Source organism: Mustelus asterias, chromosome 2, assembly GCF_964213995.1.
Source record: "Mustelus asterias chromosome 2, sMusAst1.hap1.1, whole genome shotgun sequence".
Taxonomy (NCBI): domain Eukaryota; kingdom Metazoa; phylum Chordata; class Chondrichthyes; order Carcharhiniformes; family Triakidae; genus Mustelus; species Mustelus asterias.
In genome coordinates, this window is record NC_135802.1 from 39,096,154 (window position 1) to 39,120,550 (window position 24,397).

At 44.1% G+C, this 24,397-nt stretch overlaps 1 protein-coding gene across 15 annotated transcripts in view; it reads right to left on the minus strand.

The window, feature by feature from the left end:
* Window positions 1-24,397, minus strand: part of waca (WW domain containing adaptor with coiled-coil a) — a 116,610-nt gene that overhangs the window by 44,931 nt on the left and 47,282 nt on the right. For 14 of the 15 annotated variants that reach the window (XM_078233721.1, XM_078233693.1, XM_078233672.1 and 11 more), the window contains one exon: window positions 10,109-10,231. In XM_078233721.1, coding sequence (XP_078089847.1) covers window positions 10,109-10,231 — 123 coding nt within the window. Of the gene's footprint in view, window positions 1-10,108; window positions 10,232-11,398; window positions 11,527-24,397 lie in introns of those variants that run through there. The other variant, XM_078233754.1, reaches the window with a different exon arrangement.

Sequence of the window (24,397 nt, forward strand, 5' to 3'; positions counted from 1 at the left end):
TTGCCACCACAAGATTCCATCCAATATGCAGTTTCTTAATGCCAATACTTTTTGCAACTTGAACACTCCCCATATCAAAGCATGAACTGCATCTATTTGTGCAAACCTGCTAATCACAATCCCGAATCAACAGATCTAGCAGCAGCTCTGAGGTCAGTTCAGGAGTTGCTAAGTGCAGGTGATATACAAAGAAATTAAACTGAAAATTGGTGAAGCAAAGACAACCAATGTTAAAAGACACCACCAGCCAGAATCTTCTGTCCCCCTGCAGGAGTCAAGGAATGAGGCAGATGGGCCTGAACATTTGGTGGGTTGACATCAGGAACGATACCGATGCCTATTCCCCCCTCCATCAGAAGTTCTGGGCAGGAAGGCTAATAATTGACCTTCTCACCCCACATTCACTCGAGTCCCTTAAGTGGTATATTAACAACGACTTAACAGCCTCTTCCCACCTCTGATGCAACCTTCCAAGCCCCAGGTCGGCTGACTTACGGCCATCTTAAGAACATAGAACAGTACAGCACAGAACAGGCCCTTCGGCCCACGATGTTGTGCCGAGCTTTATCTGAAACCAAGATCAAGCTATCCCACTCCCTATCATCCTGGTGTGCTCCATGTGCCTATCCAATAACCACTTAAATGTTCCTAAAGTGTCTGACTCCACTATCACTGCAGGCAGTCCATTCCACACCCCAACTGGTAAAATGTGCGAGCTGCATGTCAGCTGGGGGGGCGTGGCCTCCCTCGATCTTCACTAATGCGCGCATGATTGAGGACATGGACACAAGGCAGTGGGTGGCTTCTGACAGACAACCCCCTCCCTTTGCTGCCGACACCATGGCTCCAACTCCCTTGAGCCCCACCCTGCGGGTATGCTCCCAACAGCATTTACCTTTTTTCTGGGTCACTCTGCAGGGGAGGGGTTGCTGTTCCTGCAGTCGCCATGGCCTCCTCCATGGAGTTAACAAGTGCAAGAGCTGCTGGCAGGCAATCCTTGGTGGGCCTGATCGCTTTCCGAGGTCCTAGGTCAGGAAGGAAGTCCACCGCTGTCAACCTAACTGCCTAATGGACAGAAAGTACAGTGGGACTTCACCCAGAGTCAGCGCAGGTGTCTCGCTGCCTTTTAGGCAGCTGGCGGGGTACGTGCCAAGAACAAAAGATTCCACACTTCCATATCAATGCTTTGCCTTCAGAATGTCTACCCAGGTGGCGTAAGGTTGTGTATTATACATACAATCGAGTCTGCCCACACACACTGTGGCTATTTCACTGGGATTGTAATGCAGAGGTCCTACCTAATGCTCTGGATACAGAACTCCCAAATGAGGTACCTAAATGTTAGTCTCATTAATATAGATCATAAAACTATAGGATTGCCATGAAGGAAGGAAAACTGCTGTTCTTACGTGGACTGGCATTTGGCAGCTCAGACCCACAGTAGTGTGATTGACTCTTAACTGCCTTCTGAAATGGCCCAGAAAGCCACTGTATATCAAAACCACAGAAAAATTGAAGACAAACAAAATTAGATGAAATTTCCGGCATCAACCTCAGCACCCAAAATTACAAGTCACCCCACCCTACAAAGTCCCCTCTAAGATCTGGGGACGTGTGCCAAAATTGGTAGAGCTGTCTCGTCTAGATCAGCGACAGAATGACTTAGTCATATTGTGACACGAACTGTGTCTTTAAGGAATGCATTTTAATCCTGCTTCTGTTCTATTGTTGCCATGGTGTCTGGTGAAGTCATATTCCTTTATTTTCAATTTGGGCCTAATGCAATGTCCTGGGGTTTGACATGTTTACAACAGGGTAAGCACTCAGCTAGTTCCAAATGCCTGCATTTGACCCATATCCCCCTATACCCATCTTACCATGTAACTGTCTAAATGCTTTTTAAAAGACAAAATTGTACCCGCCTCTACCAGCTCGTTCTACACACTCGCCCCCTCTATGAAAAAATTGCCCCTCTGGACCTTTTTGTATCTCTTCCCTCTCACCTTAAACCGATGCCCTCTAGTTTATTCTCCCCTACCTTTGGGAAAAGATGTCCACTGTCCATCTCATCTATACCCCCTCGTTATTTCATAAACCTCCAAGATCACCCTGAAGTCTCCTACGCTCCAGGAAAAAAAGTCCCAGTCAATCCTGCCTCTCGTTATAACTCAAACCATCAAGTCCCGGTAGCATCCTAGTAAATCTTTTCTACACTTCTTCTAGTTTAATAATATCCTTTCTAATAGGGTGACCAGAACTGTACACAGTATTCCAAGTGTGGCCTTACCAATGTCTTGTACAACTTCAACAAGACGTCCCAACTCCTGTATTCAATGTTCTGACCGATGAAACCAAGCATGCTGAATGCCTTCTTCACCACTCTGTCCACCTGTGACTCCACTTTCAAGGAGCTATGAACATGTACCCCGAGATCTCTTTGTTCTGTAACTCTCTCCAACGCCCTACCATTAACTGAGTAGGTCCTGCCCTGGTTCAAGCTATCAAAACGCATCGCCTCATTTATCTAAACGAAACTCCATTTGCCATTCATCGGCCCACTGGCCCAATTGATCAAGATCCCGTTGTAATCCTAGATAACCGTCTCACTGTCCATTATGTCACCAGTCTTGGTGTCATCTGCAAACTTACGAACCATGCCCCATAAATTCTCATCCAAATCATTAATATAAATGACAAACAACAGTGGACCCAGCACCGATCCCGGAGGAACACCGCTGGTCACAGGCCTCCAGTTTGAAAAACAACCCTTTACAACCACCTGTCTTTTGTCGTCAAGCCAATTTTGTATCCAATTGGCTACCTCACCCTGGATCCTGTGAGATTTAACCTTATGCAACAATCTACCATGTGGTACCTTGTCAAAGGCCTTGCTAAAGTCCATGTAGACAACATCAACTGCACTGCCTTCATCTACCTTCTTGGTTACCACTTCAAAAAACTCAATCGAATTCCTGAGGCATGATCTTCCACTCACAAAGCCATGCTAACTATCCACAATCAGTCCTTGTCTATCTCAACGCCTGTAGATCCTGTCTCTCAAAATACCTCCTAACAAATTACCCACAGAGGTTAGACTCACTGGTCTAGTTCCCAGGCTTTTCCCTGCAGCCCTTCTTAAACAAACGCACAACATTTACTTGCCTCCAATCTTCAAGCACCTCAACCTGTGGCTGATTCAAATATCTCAGCAAGGCAACCCGCAATTGCCTCCCCAGCCACACACAACATCGTGGGATACATTTCATCAGGTCCGGAGATATATCAACCTTGATGCGCTTTAAGACTTCCAGCACCTCCTTCTCTGTAATATGTATACTTCTCAAGACATCACTATTTCCCCAAGTTCCCATCCATGCCTTTCTCAACAGCAAATACCAATGAGAAATATTCATTTAAGATCTCCCCATCTCTTGTGAATCCGCACATAAATGACCTTGTTGATCCTTAAAAGGCCCTATTCTCTCCCGACTTACTCTTTTGCCCTTTATGTATTTGTAGAAGCTCTGGATTCTCCTTTGCCTTATCTGCCAAAGCAATCTCATATCCTCTTTTTGCCTTCCTGATTTCTCTCTTAACTCTACTCCGACAACCTCTATACTCAAGAGATCCACTGCATGTCATATGCCTTCTCCTTACTTTTAACCAGGACCTCAATATCCCGAATCATCCAGGGTTCCCTACTTCTACATGCCTTGCCCTTGACTCTAAAAGGTGCAGACCGTCCCATTTGTATTGGTCCCAACTCACCCTGTACCGGTTCCAATGTCCCAGGAATTTGAATCCCTCCCTCTTGCACCATCTCTCAAGCCACAAATTCAACTTAGCTATCCTGACATTCCTACTCTGACTAGCACGTGGCACTGGTAGCAATCCTGAGAATATTACCTTAGGAGGTCCTACTTTTTAGTTTAACTCCGAACTCCCTAAATTCAGCTTGTAGGACCGTACCCCGTTTTTTACCTGTATCATTGGTGCCTATATGCACCACGACAGCTGGCTGTTCACCCTCCCCCTCTAGAATGCACTGCAGCCGCTCCAAGACACCCTTGACCCTTGCACCAGGGAGGCAACATACATCCTGGAATCTTGTTTGCATCCACAGAAACACCTTGTCTATTCCCATTACAATTAGGTCTCCTATCACTATGGCTCTGCCACTTTTTTTTCTGCCCTCCTGCACAGCAGAGCCAGCCACGGTGCCATGAACCAGGCTGCTGCCACCTTCCCTTGGCGAGCCATCTCCCCCAACAGTATCCAAAACAGTACATCTGTTTTGGAGGGAGATGGCCGCAGATGACTGCATTGCCTTCCTACTCTTCCTCTGCCTGGTGGTCACCAATTCCCCATTCCCTAAGTAATTTTTATCTGCTGTTTGGCCAACTCACTGAACATGTTATGCATGACTTCCTCAGCATCGTGGATGCTCCAAAGTGAATCCATCCGCAGCTTCAGGACTGTCAAGCGGTCTAGCAAGAGTTGCAGTTGGACACACTTCTTGCACGTGAAGGAGCCAGGCATACCAGAAGAATCCCTGAATTCCCACATGGCACAAGGTCAGTTTGGACAGTTTTTTTTCCTTCACAGGAGAACTTTACTTTCAGTTTTAGTTAGAAGCTGTTAGGACTGCAGACTGCAAGCAGTATTTCTGTGTCTCTCTCTGATAGAAACATAGAAAAACTACAGCACAAAACAGGCCCTTCGGCCCCACAAGTTGTGCCGAACATATCCCTACCTTTTAGGCCTACCTATAACCCTCCATCCTATTAAGTCCCATGTACTCATCCAGGAGTCTCTAAAAAGACCCTATTGAGTTTGCCTCCGCCACTACTGACGGCAGCCGATTCCACTCGCCCACCACCCTGTGTGTGAAAAACCTCCCCCTAACATTTCCCCTGTACCTCCCCCCCAGCATCTTAAACCTGTGTCCTCGCGTAGCAGCCATTTCCACCCTGGGAAAAAGCCTCCGAGAGTCCACCCGATCTATGCTTCTCAACATCTTATATACCTCTATTACGTCTCCTCTCATCCTGATACTGGAAATTTAGCTCTTGATGACTGGTTAGCTAGTAACTAGAGGCAAAGAGTGCCTTTGTCTCTTGAAGTGATTTGCTGGCTAAAAGCTAGAGGCCAGCAGTGCCTCTATCTTGAGGAGTACTCAAAGCTACAGGACAGGGAAGTCAAGAGTTTCAATGCTCCATCCACAGGACTAATTCACAGCAGGTGTTGCAAAGCTGCAAGATCCTGCATCAGATGAGCATACTCAGTTTCTGTGCTAAACTTGGGACAGGTAAATGTTTGTAAGATGTTTCTTCTAATCAGCACTGATAGGCATCATTGTCACACATGCCTTGTGGAGACAATGAGGATATGCCTTACCATCTTATGTGAAACTATAACCACCAATGGGTAGATTCAGGCAGAACATAGCCACCAGCAAAAAACTGGACACTGAGGCAGAGTCAGCAGCAGAACTCTATTCAATCACAACACAAACATATAGCCCAGCACATCCTTCATTCTACCACTGTCATCACGTCAGCGGAATAATCCCGATTCAATGAGAAATGTACAAGAGCGAGCAATCCGGGCAACATAGGGCATAACTAAATAATGAGGTACCAATCTGGTGAAGCTACAATACGGTACTACGTACAGAACCAATCGATCTGATAAAAGATCGGCAGACCTGCCACATCCAGCTGAGAACATTGGTGAACAATTAAACAGTTAATCAGGAGGAGAAAGTCCCATGAACATCCCCATCCACAAAGCTGGCAAAAGATATGGCTGAAGCACTTATAATCACCTTCAGCCACAAGTGCGAAGCTGGTGATCCATTTCAGCTTCCGCCCAAGACACTAGCAGCACAAATGTCAGAGTCATAGAGGTATGCAGCACAGAAAATGGCCCTTCGGGCCATTGCATCAATCTTTAGCCAATTCAGTATCACTCCTTGTGACATTAAGAAATGGCTGAAGGCACTGGATACCTCAAAGACAATGGGCACTGACAACATCCCTGCTGTAGTATTGAAGACTTGTACTCATGAACGACCTGTAAAGTTAGTCAAGTGCAGCTACATGTGTGTGATCTATCTGACAATGTAGAAAAATGTCCAAGAATGTCCTGCCCTCAAAAAGACAACTGAATTATCACATCAGTCACTCACAGTTATCAGTGAAGTGATGTAAGATATCAAAGAACAAAGAAAATTACAGCACAGGAACAGGCCCTTCGGCCCTCCAACCCTGCACCGACCATGCTGCCCGACTTAACTAAAACCCACTACCCTTCTGGAGACCATATCCCTCAATACCCATCCTATTCATATATTTGTCCAGATGCCCCTTAAAAGTCACTATCGTATCTGCTTCCACTACCTCCTCCAGCAACGAGTTCCAGGCACCCACCATCCTCTGTGTAAAAAATCTGCCTCGTACATCTCCTTTAAACCTTGCCCCTCGCACCTTAAACCTATGCCCCCTTGTAATTGACTCTTCCACCCTGGGAAAAAGCTTCCGACTATCCACTCTGTCCATGCCTCTCAATCTTGTAGACTTCTATCAGGTCGCCCCCCCCAACCTCCGTCGTTCCAGTGAGAACAAACCAAGTTTCTCCAATCTCTCCTCATAGCTGATGCCCTCCATACCAGGCAACATACTGGTAAATCTTTTCTGTACCCTCTCCAAAGTCTCCACATCCTTCTGGTAGTGTGGCGACCAGAATTGAACACTATATTCTAAGTGCGGCCGAACTAAGGTTCTATGAAGGTGCAACATGACTTGCTAATTTTTAAACTCAATGCCCCAGCCCATGAAGACAAGCATGCCGAATGCCTTCTTGACTATCTTCTCCACCTGCATTGCCACTTTCAGTGACCTGTGTACCTGTACACCCAGATCCCTTTGCCTATCAATACTCCTAAGGGTTCTGCCATTTACTGTATATTTCCTATCTGTATTAGACATTCCAAAATGCATCACCGCACATTTGTCCGGATTAAACTCCATCTGCCACCTCTCTGCCCAAGTCTCCAACTGATCTATACCCTGCTGTATCCTCTGATGGTCCTCATCGCTCTCTGCAAATCCACCAATCTTTGTGTCGTCCGCAAACGTACTAATCAAACCAGTTATATTTTCCTCCAAATCATTTATATATAGTACAAACAGCAAAGGTCCCAGCACTGATCCCTGAGAAACGCCACTTGTCACAGCCCTCCATTCAGAAACGTACCATTCCACTGCTATCCTCTGTCTTCTTTGGCCGAACCAGTTTTGCATCCACCTTGCCAGCTCACCTCTGATCCCATGCGAATTCACCTTTCGTACCAGTCTGCCATGAAGGACCTTGTCAAAGGCCTTACTCAAGTCCATGCTGATAACATCCATTGCCCTACCCTCATCAATCATCTTTGTCACTTCCTCGAAAAACTCGATCAAGTTGGTGGAACATGACCTCCCCTTCACAAAACCATGTTGCTTCTCGCTAATGCACCCACTTATTTCCAGTGGGAATAAATCCTGTCTCAAAGAATCCTCTCCAATAATTTCCCTACCACTGATGTAAGGCTCACCGGCCTGTAATTACCTGGATTATTCTTGCTACCCTTCTTAAACAAAGGAACAACATTGGCTATTCTCCAATCCTTTGGGAGCTCCCCTGTAGCCAGTGAGGATACAAAGATTTCTCTCAAGGCCCCAGCAATTTCCTCCCTTGCCTCTCTCAGTATCATTGACAGTGTAGCACCGCATGAGCAATAACCTGCTCACCGATGCTCAGCCTGAGTTCCAGCAGTTCATTTGGCCCCGGAGAACATTGCAGCCTTGGTTCAAAAATGCAGAAGAGTCGCATTTAAGAGACAAGGTGAGATAGTGCTGCCTTTCTGCCATGGACACTATGACAGCAAGGAGTTGTAAAATTTAAGTTAATTGAAAACTCTCCACTGGTTGGAGTCATACCTAGTACAAAGAAAAATGACTGTGGCCATCAGAAGTCCATCATCTGAATCCCAGGACATCACTCGAGTTCAACTCGTGTTCTCAGCCAAACCATCTTCTCCCACTCACTCCATCAATAACCTTCCCTCCACCATAAGGTCAGAAGTGTATATGTTTGTTGATGATTGCATAGTGTTCAATACAATTCAGAGCTGCTCAGATATTGAATGAATCTGTATCAACATGCAGCAAGACCTGGATAACATTCAGGTTTGCGCTGATAAGTTGCAAATAACATTCATGCCCCACAAGCAGCAAGCGGAGAGTAGAAAACAAGAAAGCCAAGTCTCAAATCAGTTGGCATCCAACAGTGTGGAATCAAGTGCTATTCTTAGCTTCTGACAAATTGGTAAATACAAGCAACATAACTCCGGACTTGAGAAATCATGTGGAGTTAAGGATACTGGGAGTGAGAAGGAATTAATATAACAAGAATGCATCAGGGTCGAATTCAGTGATATGCAAGTAAGTTGGAGCGAAAATTGGGGAAAAAGAACACTAATTCAAACAGGTACTGTTGGCACTCAGATTGCCCATTGGGCTGAATTGAATTTATTGCTATAAAGGGTAGAAACAGAGAATGAACCAAAAGTAAAAGGAAAAGTTATCTCAAGACAAACAGATCTTATACTTTAATTCATGGCAAAGTCCAAAGTTAAGAAGTTTTGTAGATGAGTTAACAAGCTTTAAAAATTCGACAGTATGTAAATGTCCTATGAATGAATTGTACATGTGTGTCAATGAGTACTTGCAATTCAAATACTCATGTACTTCAGCAAAAACATAAAATACACATTTACAAATTTTTAGTCTACAACTCAACGCCCAAGAGCTGTGTTCTACTTATAATAACTTCCAAGGACAGTGAAGTTCTCTCATGCCATGCAACCTATTCTCAGAAACAAAAGTCTTGACAAATATAGCAGCTTGACATAGCACAAAACAAACCAGGAGTTCAGAATAACGGATACTTGTTTCTGATGCTTGCAATTAATGGTGTAAAGAAATTAGAGATTTCAAGTTGAATCCCCAAAGCTTACCCACAATTCAATGTATGTGCTCCAAAGTAGTGAAGCAAATGCCTAAATCACCACTTGAACAAAAGCGGAAGAACACAAGGTGACAAGCAGGATTCGTCATGGTCGGGAGAAGCATGACATTCAGCTTGTTTCTCAGGTTGAGAATTTTAAATATCATAAAAGGAGGTTGAGGCACTGTAAGTGCGTGCTGGTGAACATGAACTTCTACCTTTAAAAGTGCTGAAATTGATTGTGCAATACTCAAGGTTGCAAGTTTAACAAGTTTCAGAATTCTAAGCATCTCCGATGTTAATGGTATTGAACTATATTAAGGTGATGCCATCAGTTGCCAACTGTAACAAATGAGGCGACATTTCCTTGAAGGTTCCAACTCCATTTGTTTTCCCAGTCAACTGTCGCTTGTTACCACAAGTACAAGGATATCACGTCCATGATAGGAATGTTTATGGACCTAAGTTCATGTCAATTTGAAGAATTAAATTCAAGCCTTCAGATTCAGCTTGGCCTTTTGCAATACTATTTGAGTTGCCAGTCTCAAATGTTTTTGTTTAGTTGCAGCTTACCTATCAGAAGGGTGAAGTGAATAACCACGAAGCGTAATATAATCTGCCAAACAATCTCTCAGATATGCACACAAGATAGAGTTTCAGTAAAACTTTAGAAATAAATCTGAACTATAATGAATTCAATCTTTTGAGTGACATTGAAGTCACAAACTCTTTCAACTGGGACAGAGCAAAGTTCTTCGTGAAACATTTGAAGAACGAAAAAAAAACTGAGTCATAAGCTGCAGAAGCGCAAATCTTCTTCACCTAGCTAGCTGGTGTATATCTCACCTAAGGTCTATTGCTGATGCGAGGAGGAAAATGACGCCTTCCCAATACTGAAACCCTTCAACTTGATGGGTACATTAATGAAAGTGAGGGGGGGGGGGGGAAGAGGGGGAGGTGGGGGGGGGGGGGGGGGGAAGAGAGAAACAGTGGGCAGTGCAACGTTTTAAGTGCTAACAGAGCAGCAAAAGAACACACATTTTTGTTTCAACCTTACCCTGAGAAGACAACTGTGCAGCTTGGGAAAGGAGAGTAGTGATGCTTAAAGCTGATGGTCCAGCCGTGAGGAGCTTATGAAGCATAGACTGTAAGGAAGCTTGCGTGACAGCAGCTGTAAGGACTGCAAGACAAAAGGAAAGTGCTGGCTTAAACTTCTGCTATGCAACAATAACATATTTAAACTGCTTACAATACGTCAAATAAAATTAGAAGATCTCTTTAATTCTGATTTAACAGACTGCAACCCAATAATGCCAACAGGCAATTAAGGCTGTCTCAATTCAGAGCGTCTGAAATCCAATTTATGCGTTACTTGTTTCGAAATCAAAATTGGTTCATATTGTTAGCTGAGGCATGAGATGATGTTGCAAAAAAAAATGCATCACCAAAACAAATTACTCAATCCTCATATCTAAAAACAAATCATTGTACAAAATGCAAGGATTGAAGAAAGAACAGGAATGTCCTTTTCAGAAATTTATGCCCCAGGCAGTTTGCCCTCCCTGCAATCATCCAAGTAATAAACAATCTTTTCAACTTGGCAAATGTACTCTCAATATTCATTTGTAACAAATCTAGTATTAACAGTGAAAATCTAAAATCAATAGTGGAAGTACTGTTCGAGAGCAATCTGCAGCATAATACAAATGAACATTTAAATAACATGCACTATGCAGCAGTTGACATAATTCTAGAAATAGGTTACACCTCAATTCTACAAGAGTTCTTTGAGGGTCCAATAAATTAGTGGATTCAGCTTACTCAGTTTTGTAAAAAAAAACATTTCCTCAAAATGTGCAATCTGTAAAGAATTTTAAGATTTACTAAATTACCAACATCATCGAGTTCAAAATTAAAATTGGCATGACAACCAAAGACAGTTACTGACAGAAAATGCACTGCCAGTGAAGACGAATCTAGTATAATATATAGGAACTCTGCTCAATCACAAACTTTGTGAATGATAGGGAACAGCACATTAGTGTAAGAATTTAATTTGTTCACAAAACAAAGTTCTGAGTCTGTTAAAAATAGAAAGATTATCCATACTCCATGACACATGGCAGTTACATAAATGTGCTAAGGTGGATTGAATGTTAGTAAATAGATGCAAGTCAACACATTCAAGAACAGGCAACAGTAAACTTGTGAAGAACACAAAAGGACCCTGTTATAAGCAACGCCAGCGAGATTAGGCAAAGCAAAATTCCCAACAGGCATCAACAGGCAGCAGCATAAAACAATACCTCAAATTGAGGCAGCAAGATTGGTGCAAACCTAACTGGATTATCCTTTTAAATTGGCAATGCCACTTGGGTTTTACTTGGGCTTCATTTTCCTCCAATGCCAGAGATGAAAAAAGATGACGATGTTGGAGTGCCACTGATCAAACTCTAAAATTAATACTGGGTTCATCTAGAGAGCATGGAACAAGTTAGCCAAACAATATGCAAAGTCTGATTCTAAGCCTGGCATGCAAATCTGATAACTTTACCTCAAGAATAAAAATCCATCAAAACATTCAGAAAAAATACCAGACACTTTGAGACACAAGTGATGAAGCAAGGTAGATATGCGCAAGTAGAAAACTTCATTTTCACAAAAGAGCATAATATGAATTCATTCCCTGAAAATGAGACCCTGTGCATTGTATTTTTGTTTTGCAATGCGAATCAAAGCAACTTAAAACCATTTCAAGATTCTTTGCTGCTTTCTCCTGCTCCAATAACCAAACAAGTGCACTTCTATATTTTACAAGCAAAAAGGAAATAAGTTGAAATTTCAATACTTTATCCTCTTCAAACTACAACTAGCACTGAACCTTCATTCAAATCAATTCTGCTGTTCCAACAATCAGATTGTCTATGCAGTGGATATTTTCAAATTGCTCTGAAACATTGCAAGCAAACTCAAAGTCTTCACTCAACCTCTAAAAAGCCCTATTCAAATTACTAAATGAATCTTGGTTAACACGAGCTGCAACTCAATTGCTGACCACAAATGAATAGCTGTTATATTGAACTTCTATGGAAACAGATGGATGAGGTCTTATTATTTTGATTCCAATAATCCAAGCGGCTGCAAAGAATTATAGCACAACATGGATCCAGAGGAGTGACAGACAATGCATTTGGGGAGGTCAAAGATGGCAAATACCCAATAAGTGGGAGGATATTGAAAGATTTCTTAGCGGAGACCTAAGATGGGGCGGCATGTTGGCACGGTGGTTAGCACTGCTGCTTCACAGTGCCATGGACCCAGGTTTGAATCCCAGCTTGGGCCACTGTCTGTGCAGAGTTTGCACATTCTCCCCGTGTCTGCATGGGTTTCCTCCGGGTGCTCCAGTTTCCTCCCACAGTCCCAAAGACATACTGGTTAGGTGCATTGGCCATGCTAAATTCTCCCTCAGTATACCTGAACGGCTGCCGGAGTGTGACGAATAGGGGATTTTCACAGTAACTTCATTGTGGTGTTAATTTAAGTCTACTTGTGACAAATAAATAATTTTTTAACTTTACTTTAAAATGCAACATCAGGGGTGTTATCTTGGAGCTGTATAAAATACTGGTTACAGTTGAGTACTGCATGCAGTTCTGGTCAACTCATTACAGAAAGGATATAATTACACTAGAGGATACAGAGGAGATTTAGAAGGATGTTGCCTGGACTGGAAAATTACAGCTATGAGGAAAGATTGGAACTGCTAGGGTTATTTTCCTTGGAACAGAGGAGGCTGAGGGCAATTTGACCAAGGTGTATAAAGATGTGAAGGGCCTGGATAGAGTGGATGGGAAGGACAGAGATCAGTGACGAGGGGACATTTATCTAAAGTGATTAGCGGAAGATGGAGAGAGGAGAAAGAAAAGATATTTTCACCTGAGAGTGGCAAGAGCCTGGAACTCTCTACCTAAAAAGGCAGTAGAGGCAGAAACCCTCAACTCATTTGAAAGGTGTCTATCAGGTAGCGATGCACCTGAGGTCCGTAACCTCCAGGGCTACAGATCAAGTGCTGGAACATGACATCTGGCTTTTTTTGGGGCGGGGGGGGGGGGCAGCAAAGTCAAAAATTATTCAATTTAGAAGACAAACTTGCCAGAACTAACATGAAGAGCAAGATAAAAAGATTTTCAGCATGCACCATTGACAGCTGGTTTAAATTCTGTACTCTATGCTGAGGCAAAGATCTGTTTGTGATCAGTGGAAGAGTTAACTGTGCACACCAGGACAAAGTTTCAAATAGAGCAGAATAGGGACCATTCATGGCACCACTGCCAATTATTTTCCACAGGAAGAAGTTTAACAACACCAGGTTAAAGTCCAACAGGTTAATTTGATAGCAAAAGCCACACAAGCTTTCGGAGCTCTAAGCCCCTTCTTCAGGTGAGTGGGAATTCTGTTCACAAACAGGGCATATAAAGACAGAGACTCAATTTACATGAATAATGGTTGGAATGCGAATACTTACAGCTAATCAAGTCTTTAAGAAACAAAACAATGCGAGTGGAGAGAGCATCAAGACAGGCTAAAAAGATGTGTATTGTCTCCAGACAAGACAGCCAGTGAAACTCGGCAGGTCCAGGCAACTGTGGGGGCTACAGATAGTGTAACATGAACCCAATATCCCGGTTGAGGCCATCCTCGTGTGTGCGGAACTTGGCTATCAGTTTCTGCTCAGTGACTCTGCGCCGTCGTGTGTCGCGAAGGCCGCCTTGGAGAACGCTTACCCGAATATCAGAGGCCGAATGCCCATGACTGCTGAAGTGCTCCCCAACAGGAAGAGAACAGTCTTGCCTGGTGATTGTCGAGCGGTGTTCATTCAGCGGTCACGGGCATTCGGCCTCTGATATTCGGGTAAGCGTTCTCCAAGGCGGCCTTCGCAACACACGACGGCGCAGAGTCGCTGAGCAGAAACTGATAGCCAAGTTCCGCACACACGAGGACGGCCTCAACCGGGATATTGGGTTCATGTCACACTATCTGTAACCCCCACAGTTGCCTGGACCTGCCGAGTTTCACTGGCTGTCTTGTCTGGAGACAATACACGTCTTTTTAGCCTGTCATGATGCTCTCTCCACTCACATTGTTTTGTTTCTTAAAGACTTGATTAGCTGTAAGTATTCGCATTCCAACCATTATTCATGTAAATTGAGTCTGTCTTTATATGCCCTGTTTGTGAACAGAATTCCCACTCACCTGAAGAAGGGGCTTGGAGCTCTGAAAGCTTGTGTGGCTTTTGCTATCAAATAAACCTGTTGGACTTGAACCTGGTGTTGTTAAACTTCTTACTGTGTTTACCCCAGTCCAACACCGGCATCTCCACATCACAATTATTTTCCATCCATGGAAGTATGGTTATTTATATTTGTGTACACAGGCTCAATTAAAGATATATACCCCACCCAGATATGTGCATTTGTAACCAGCTGCAGAGATGCAAAGATTAACTTTCAGTAAGAGAAGCCAGCATAATAGGTGATTACATCTTTCAAAATATGAAAATTAACCATTAATATTTGCATTGAAAGTTGATTCAAGAATTTCTATAGGAAAAGATCAGGTACATGAACACTTCATTATAATGCATTGCTCCAGAGACTACCTAATATCGGCTATTGAGGGCAGTCACATGCACACACAAATAAATAAATAGAAAGCCGTGACAATGCCTTATAACTACAACACAAACAGAGGAAAATCCAACAATTTTTTTAATGAATAAGGAAGCAAAATGAGAAGCCGAGGTGAACTGAGTTACATAGTAGCAGGCATGTAATGTAATAATGAGTGGCCTTTAAAGAAAAAATTGCTTAGATGTAGTCTAGGTATTCTCCAAAAGGAGAAAAAGAGCAATCAAAATCATGCTGGACAAAGAGTTAGAAAGTAGAAGAGAGAGAAGCGGGGGTGCAGAGTGGGGGAGGGGGCGAGGTTGAGTGGAGAGAAGCGGAGGGGTAGAGTAGAGAGGAGCGGCGGGGAATATGGTGCCACAGTGGTTCGCACTGCTGCCTCATGGCACCAGGGACCAGAGTTCAATTCCAGCCTTGGGTGACTGTGTGGAGTTTGCATGTTCTCCCAGTGTCTGTGTGGGCTTCCTCCGGGTTCTCCAGCTTCCCTCTCACACGCCAAAGATGTGCGTGTTAGGTGGATTAAACCTGGTAAATTCATGGGATTAGAGAGATAGAGTAAGGTGGGGGTGGGGGGGTTGGTTCTACTGAAGTGTGACAATTCTTTTCATGTTGTATGGCTGCACCACATCTAAACAAATGCACCACTTTTTAAGCTTCAAAACTTTTGTCACTTCTTGCTGAGTACCAGTTCCATATGACACTTCAAACAATCCAATGCCCACATTCCCACTTTTGCAAAAATTACTCAATCACTTAGGCAAACACTGGAAGATTAAAAGTTTTTGAAGGGAGAGAATGGAAAAAGAAACCGACAACGCCTTCACTTCCAAACCAGATTATTTGCAAGGTAAAAATATAACACCAGATGACATGCATAGCAGCTAACAGAAGTTCCAGTTCTAAGAGATTACCAAAAATACTTGAGACAAGACTGAAAATCACAGACCACTGGATCAGTTGGAGACTCCATTACACACAGCTGAGCCATTCGCAACATTTAAAAACTGAAATTCAGTAAATCTGACCATTGATTCATTTTCTTTCAGGGATGTCTGCCTTTCAACCCATACACAATGATCCTAAATTTAATTCTTGTCTGTGTCAAATTAGTTACAGTAAGTTTAACAACACCAGGTTAAAGTCCAACAGGTTTATTTGGTAGCAAAAGCCACAAGCTTTCGGAGCCTTAAGCTTGTGGCGTTTGCTACCAAATAAACCTGTTGGACTTTAACCTGTTGTTGTTAAACTTCTTACTGTGTTTACCCCAGTCCAACGCCGACATCTCCACATCAAATTAGTTAATCATAGTTGATCAGAGAGATGGTGGTAAGAGGAAATGCAAAGATTAAAAAAATTATACTGCAGGATCAACAAAATTCAGTTTCACTATCTGGCAAGAGGATAGAAGCTGGGGGGGGAAAAAGAGTCACAATTTACTACATGCACACCTCTTTTGCTGTGCATGTTCACATTTGTTCTTAATAATGTATGGATGATTTAGATTTGCGCAATCATAAAATTGTTATGGCACATAATGTCCAACATAATGACCCCAAGGACTCCAAAAGAGTATTGGGTTTTATAAACTGGGACATATATAAGAGTACGATTTCAGCAAAACAAATTTTCATGAAACATTAGAATAAAAGCAAATGACTGCAAATGCTGCAGATCTAAAATAACAGAAAATGTTGGAACAACTCAGCAGGTCTGGCAGCATCTGTGAGAAAACACTTAACATCGAGTCTGTAAGACTTCTTCAAAGTCATACGGACTCGAAGCATTAACACTATTTTTCTTTCCAGAGATGCCTCCAGACTTGAGGTTTTCAAGCATTTTCTGTTTTTATTGCATGAAACATTGGTTCACTCGAAGTTTGGAGTACCAGGCACAATTATCAAGAAGCCATTGAAGCCAGATTGCACAAGGCACATATTCATGGTGATGTTGGGATGGTGAAAATACGAATCGCACAGACCAGAAGAGATTTGATTGGGTTTTGATGCAGTGAATAATTCAAGAGAATTTCCTGAAGGGAATCAGTGATTAGGGCTCATCAATTCAACATGCTCAAGAGAAAAAGGGAGGGGGCGAGAAAAAAGTTATTGAACAGATAGTTTTTACAACTTGAAATACTCAGGCACAGGGAAGGAACAATGTTTCTGTTAAAGGAAAATGGATAAATATTGCAAACAGAAGATAATATAGGGCTATAAGGAAACAAGATTAATTTTGGAATAAAAACACCGCAGGAAATACTCAGCAGGTCTGGTAGCAACTGCAGTGAGAAAAACAACAGTTAATGTTTTTTTTAAGTCCAATGCAATGTTCTTCAAAACTGAAGGGGAATAGATAAGTAAGGGAAAAAAAGATTTACATGTGTAGGAGAAAAGAATTGGGGACGAGGTGAAATGGATACCTCTTTCAAACAACTTATATCGGCTAAGTGGACTGAACCCATTTTTCTGTGCTATAAGATTTCTTCTATGAAAATGGCACAAGGATTGATCAAAAAAGTGGGATTGCAACATATAATTCCAGTGGGCACACCACAAAAGGCCCAAGCACCATGACCTAACATTGAAGATGAAATTCTTTGCAAATTAGTTCTTTATTATTGTGCGCCAACTCATAAAACTAGAAGCAGGAGTAGGGAATTTAGCCCCTCAAGAGTGCTACACCATTTCATACGATCATGGATGATCTCATAAGGACTTAAGAATTAGGAGCAGGAGTAGGCCATCTTGCCCCTCGAGCCTGTTCCGCCATTCAATAAGATCTTCGTGGACTCAGCTCCACTTACTCACCCACTCACAATAATCCTTAATTCTTTTGCTGTTCAAAAATCTATCTTTGCCTTAAAAACATTCAACGAGGTAGCCTCAACTGCTTCACTAGGCAGGGAATTGCACAGATTCACAACCCTTTGTGTGAAGAAATTCCTCCTCAACTCAGTCCTAAATCTGCTCGCCCTTATTTTGAGACTATGCCCCCGAGTCCTAGTTTCACTTGCCAGTGGAAACAACCTCCCTGCTTCTATCTTATCTATTTCCTTCATAACATTAAATGTTTCTATAAGATTCCCCCTCATTCTTCTAAATTCCAATGAATATAGTCCCAGTCTACTCAGTCTCTCCTCATTAGCCAATCCTCTCAACTCTGGAATCAACTTAGTGAATCTCCTCTGCACCCCCTCCAGTGCCAGTATATCCTTTCTCAAGTAAGGAGACCAAAACTGTACACAGTACTTCAGGGTGTGGCCTCACCAGCACCTTATACAACAACATAACCTCCTTGTATTTAAACTCCATCCCTCTAGCAATGAAGAGCAAAATTCCATTTGCCATCTTTATTCCCTGCTGCACCTGCAAACCAACTTTTTGTGATTCGTGCACAAGGACACCCAGTCCCTCTGCACAGCAGCATGCTGCAATTTTTTACCATTCAGAGAATCCATTTTGCTGTTATTGCTACCAAAATGGATGACCTCACATTTACCAACATTGTACTCCATCTGCCAGACCCTTGCCCACTCTCTTTAGACTATCTATATCCCTCTGCAGACTTTCAATGTCCTCTGCACACTTTGCTCTGCCACCCATCTTAGTATCATCTGCGAGCTTTGACACACTACACTTGGTCCCCAACTCCAAATCATCTATGTAAATTGTAAACAATTGCGTTCCCAACACTAATAGAAATCATAGAAACCCTACAGTGCAGAAGGAGGCCATTCGGCCCATCGAGTCTGCACCGACCACAATCCCACCCAGGCCCTACCCCCGCTTATTTACCCGCTAATCCCGCGAACCTACGCATCTCAGAACTCTAAGGGGCAATTTTTAACCTGGCCAATCAACCTAACCCGCACATCTTTGGACTGTGGGAGGAAACCGGAGCACCCGGAGGAAACCCACGCAGACACGAGGAGAATGTGCAAACTCCACACAGACAGTGACCCGAGCCGGGACCCTGGAGCTATGAAGCAGCAGTGCAAACCACTGTGCTACCGTGCCGCCCCTCTCTGAGGGAATCTCTGAGGGAAACCACTAATCGCCAACCAGAAAAACACCCATTTATCCCCACTCTTTGCTTTGTTCGTCAACCAATCCTCTATCCATGCTGATACATGACCTGTAACGCCGTGCACATTTATCTTGCAGCAGTCTTTTGTGCAGCACCTTGTCGAATGCCTTCTGAAAATCCAGATATACCACATTCACCGGTTCCCTCTTGTCCATCACACTCAATGTCCTCAGAGAATTCCAGTAAATTAAACATGACCTGCCTTTCATGAACCCATGCTGCGTCTGCCCAATGGGACAATTTCTATCCAGATGTCTCGCTATTTCTTCCTTGATGATAGGTTCAAGGATTTTCCCCACGACACAAGTTAAACTAACCAGCCCAGTTACCTGCCTTTTTTAAACAGTGTTTTCCAATCTGTCGGAACCATCCAGTGAATTTTGCTAAGTTACCACTAGTGCATTTGCTATTTCCCCAGACATCTCTTTTGGGACCCTGGGATGCATTCCATTAGGGCCACGAGACTTGCTTACCTTTCGCTCCATCAACTTGCCAAAAATATCTTCTTCAGTGATAATGATCATTTCAAGGTCCTTACCTGCTCTCGCCTCCTTGTCATCAATTTTTGGTACGTTATTTGTGTCTTCTAAGATGAAGACTGACACAAAATAGCTGTTCCATGCCTTGGCCATTTCCTCATTTCTCATTATTAATTCCCCCTTCTCATTCTCCAAAGGACCAATTTTTACCGTCACCACTTTTTTTCGTTTTATATACATCTCATCTCGGCCTCCACATCTGCCACCCCTTATCATAGAACATAGAACAGTACAGCACAGAACAGGCCCTTCGGCCCACGATGTTGTGCCGAGCTCTGTCTGAAACCAAGATCAAGCTATTTCCTCCCTATCGTCCCTAAGTACTCCATGTTCCTATCCAATAGCTTCTTAAATGTTCCTAAAGTGTCTGACTCCACTATCCCTGCAGGCAGTCCATTCCACACCCCAACCACTCTGCGTAAAGAACCTACCTCGGACATCCTTCCTATATCTCCCACCATGAACCCTGTAGTTATGCCCCCTCGTTACCGCTCCATTCACCCGAGGAAATAGTCTTTGAACGTTCACTTTATCTATCCCCCTCATCATCTTATAAACCTCTATCAAGTCTCCTCTCAACCTCCTCCGCTCCAAAGAGAAAAGCCCAAGTTCCCTCAACCTTTCCTCATAAGACCTACCCTCCAAACCAGGCAGCATCCTGGTAAATCTCCTCTGCACTCTTTCCAGTGTCTCCACATCCTTCTTGTAGTGAGGTGACCAGAACTGCACACAATATTCCAAATGTGGTCTCGCCAAGGTCCTGTACAGTTGCAGCATAACCCCACGGCTCTTAAACTCAAACCCCCTGTCAATGAACGCCAACACACTATAGGCCTTCTTCACGGCTCTATCCACTTGAGTGGCAACCTTCAGAGATCTATGGATATGAACCCCAAGATCTCTCTGTTCCTCCACATTCTTCAGAACCCTACCTTTGACCCTGTAATCCACATTTAAATTTGTCCTACCAAAATGAATCACCTCGCATTTGTCAGGGTTAAACGCCATTTGCCATTTTTCAGCCCAGCTCTGCATCCTATCTATATCTCTTTGCAGCCTACAACAGCCCTCCACCTCATCCACTACTCCACCAATCTTGGTGTCATCAGCAAATTTACTGATCCACCCTTCAGCCCCCTCCTCTAAGTCATTAATAAAAATCACAAAGAGCAGAGGACCAAGCACTGATCCCTGTGGCACTCCGCTGGTAACCGGTTTCCAGTCCGAAAATTTTCCATCCACCACCACCCTCTGTCTTCTGTTAGATAGCCAGTTACCTATCCAATCGGCCAAACTTCCCTCTATCCCACACATCCTTATTTTCTTCATAAGCCGACCGAGGGGGACCTTATCAAACGCCTTACTAAAATCCATGTATATGACATCAACTGCACTACCTTCATCTACACACTTCGTTACCTCCGCAAAAAAATCTATCAAATTTGTGAGGCAAGACTTGCCCTTCACAAATCCGTGCTGACTATCCCGGATTAAGCTGCATCTTTCTAAATGGTCATAAATCCTATCCCCAAGGACCTTTTCCATCAACTTACCGACCACCGAAGTAAGACTAACCGGCCTATAATTACCAGGGTCATTTCTATTCCCTTTCTTAAACAGAGGAACCACATTCGCCACTCTCCAGTCCTCTGGCACCACCCCCGTAGACAGTGAGGACGCAAAGATCAATGCCAAAGGCTCTGCAATCTCATCCCTTGCCTCCCAAAGAATCCTAGGATATATTTCATCAGGTCCAGGGGACTCATCAACTTTCAGTTTTTTCAAAATTGCTAGTACATCTTCCCTCCGAACATCTACTTCCTCCAGCCTATCAGCCTGTGACACCTTCTCTTCCTCAAAAACATGGCCCCTCTCTTTGGTTAACACTGAAGAAAAGTATTCATTCATCACCTCTCCTATCTCTTCTGACTCCATGCACAAATTCCCACTGCCGTCCTTGACCGGCCCCGGCCTCACCCTGGTCATTCTTTTATTCCTCACATAAGAGTAAAAAGCCTTGGGGTTTTCCTTGATCCGACCCGCCAAGGACTTCTCATGCCCCCTCCTAGCTCTCCGAAGCCCCTTTTTCAGCTCATTTCTTGCTAACTTGTAACCCTCCATCGAGCCAACTGAACCTTGTTTTCTCAACCTAACATACGCTTCCTTCTTTCTCTTGACAAGACATTCCACCTCTTTTGTGAACCATGGTTCCCTCACTCGGCCATTTCCTCTCTGCCTGGCAGGGACATACCTATCAAGGACGCGCAGTATTTGTTCCTTGAAAAAGTTCCATTTATCATTAGTGCCTTTGCCTGACAATTTTTGTTCCCATCCTATGCTTCCTAATTCCCGCCTGTTTGCATCATAATTACCTCTCCCCCAATTGTAAACTATGCCCTGCCGTATGGCCCTCTCCCTCTCCATTGCAATCACAAAAGACACCGAATTGTGGTCACTATCTCCAAAGTGCTCTCCCACAACCAAATCCAACACTTGGCCCGGCTCATTTCCCATTACCAAATCCAATGTGGCCCCACCTCTTGTCGGCTTATCCACATATTGTGTCAGGAACCCCTCCTGCACACACTGCACAAAAACTGCCCCATCCGAACTATTCGACCTATAAAGGTTCCAATCAATATTTGGAAGGTTAAAGTCCCCCATGACTACTACCCGGTGACCTCCACACCTATCCATAATCTGCTTAGCAATTTCTTCCTCCACATCTCTATTCCTATTTGGGGGCCTATAGTAAACTCCTAACAACGTGACCGCTCCTTTCCTATTCCTAACCTCAGCCCATATTACCTCTGTAGGCAGATCCCCTTCGAAATGCCTTTCTGCAGCCGTTACACTCTCCTTGATTAACATTGCCACTCCTCCACCTCTTTTACCAGCTACCCTACACTTACTGAAACATCTATACCCCGGAACTTCCAACAACCATTCCTCTCCTTGTTCTACCCATGTCTCCGTATTGGCCACAACATCGTAGTCCCAAGTGCCAATCCACGCCCCAAGTTCACCTACCTTATTTCGGATGCTCCTTGCATTGAAGTAGACACACTTCAACCCACCTTCTTGTCTGCTGGTACCCACCTTTGACCATGATACCCTTCCCAGTACCTCACTACACTCACTGACCTCTGGACTACAACTCCTCTTCCCATCCCCCTGACCAATTAGTTTAAATCCCCCCGAAGAGCCGTAGCAAATTTCCCTCCCAGGATATTGGTGTCCTTCTGGTTCAGGGGCACCCCGTCCTGTTGGTACAGGTCCCACCTTCCCCAGAAAGTGTTCCAATTATCCACATAGCTGAAACCCTCCCTCCTACACCATCCCTGCATCCATGTGTTTAACTGCACTCTCTCCCTGTTCCTCAACTCGCTATCCCGTGGCACCAGCAACATACCAGAGATGACAACCTGTTTTGCCCTGGCTCTCAGCTTCCAGTAAGAAGTCTCACAACACCAGGTTAAAGTCCAACAGGTTTATTTGGTAGCAAATACCCTATGGTATTTGCTACCAAATAAACCTGTTGGACTTTAACCTGGTGTTGTGAGACTTCTTACTGTGCTTACCCCAGTCCAACGCCGGCATCTCCACATCTCAGCTTCCACCCAAGCTCCCTGAATTCCTGTTTTAAATCCCCGTCCCCTCTCTTACCTATGTCTTTGGTGCCGACGTGCACCACGACTTGTGACTGTTCCCCCTCCCTCTTTAGAATCCTGAAGACATGGTCGGAGATGTCACGGACCCTGGCATCCGGGAGGCAACATACCATCCGTGAGTCTCTCTTGTTGCCACAGAACCTCCTATCTATCCCTCTAACAAACGAGTCCCCAATAACTATAGCTCTACCGCTCTCCCCCTTTCCCTTCTGAGCCACAGGGACGGACTCAGCGCTGGCGATCTGGTCACTGCGGCTTACCACTGGTAGGTCGCCCCCCTCACCTGTATCCAAAGTGGAATACTTGTTGCTAAGGGGAACAACCACAGGGGATCCCCGCACCGACTGCTTCCTCCCAGCCCCGCTCACTGTCACCCATCTATTTTCATTCCCTGGAGCAACTATATCCCTGAAGCTGGTGTCTATGGCCCTCTCTGCCTCCCTGATGTCCCTAAGCTCATCCAACTCCAGCTCCCTAACGCGGTCTTGGAGGAGCTGCAGATGGGTGCACCTCCCACAGGTGTAATCAGCAGGGACACTGATGGTATCCCTCACCTCAAACATTCTGCAGGAGGTACATTGCACTGCCTTCACTTCCATCCCTTCCATATAACTTATAGTCTTATCCTAAGACTATGACCTCTTTTTCTAGATTGCCCTAAAGAGGAAACATCCACTCCACATCTACTTTGTTAACCCCCTTATCATCTTGTACACCTCAATGAGATCTCCTCTCATTCTTCTAAGAGGGCCCGGATGGAATGCATCCCAGGGTACTGAAAGAAATGTCAGAGGTAATAGCGGATGCGTTAGTGGTTATTTATCGAAATTCGTTGGATTCTGGGGTAGTGCCGGCGGATTGGAAAACGGCTAATGTTACGCCGCTCTTTAAAAAAGGAAATAGACAAAAGGTGGGTAACTACAGGCCGGTTAGCTTAACGTCTGTAGTTGGGAAAATGCTGGAATCCATCATTAAAGAAGAAATAGCAGGCCATCTGGATAAGAATGGCTCGATTAAGCAGACGCAGCATGGATTCATGAGGGGAAGTCGTGCTTGACGAACTTGTTGGATTTTTATGAAGATGTGACTAGTGCGGTTGACGGAGGGGAACCGGTGGATGCGGTGTTTTTGGATTTCCAAAAGGCGTTTGATAAGGTGCCTCACAAAAGGTTGCTGAAGAAGATTGGGTCACACGGAGTTGGGGGTAGGGTGTTCGCGTGGATTGGGGATTGGCTATCCGACAGGAAGCAGAGAGTCAGAATAAATGGGTGCTTTTCTGGTTGGCGGATGGTAACTGGTGGCGTGCCGCAGGGATCGGTACTGGGGCCTCAACTATTTACCATTTATATGGACGATCTGGAGGAGG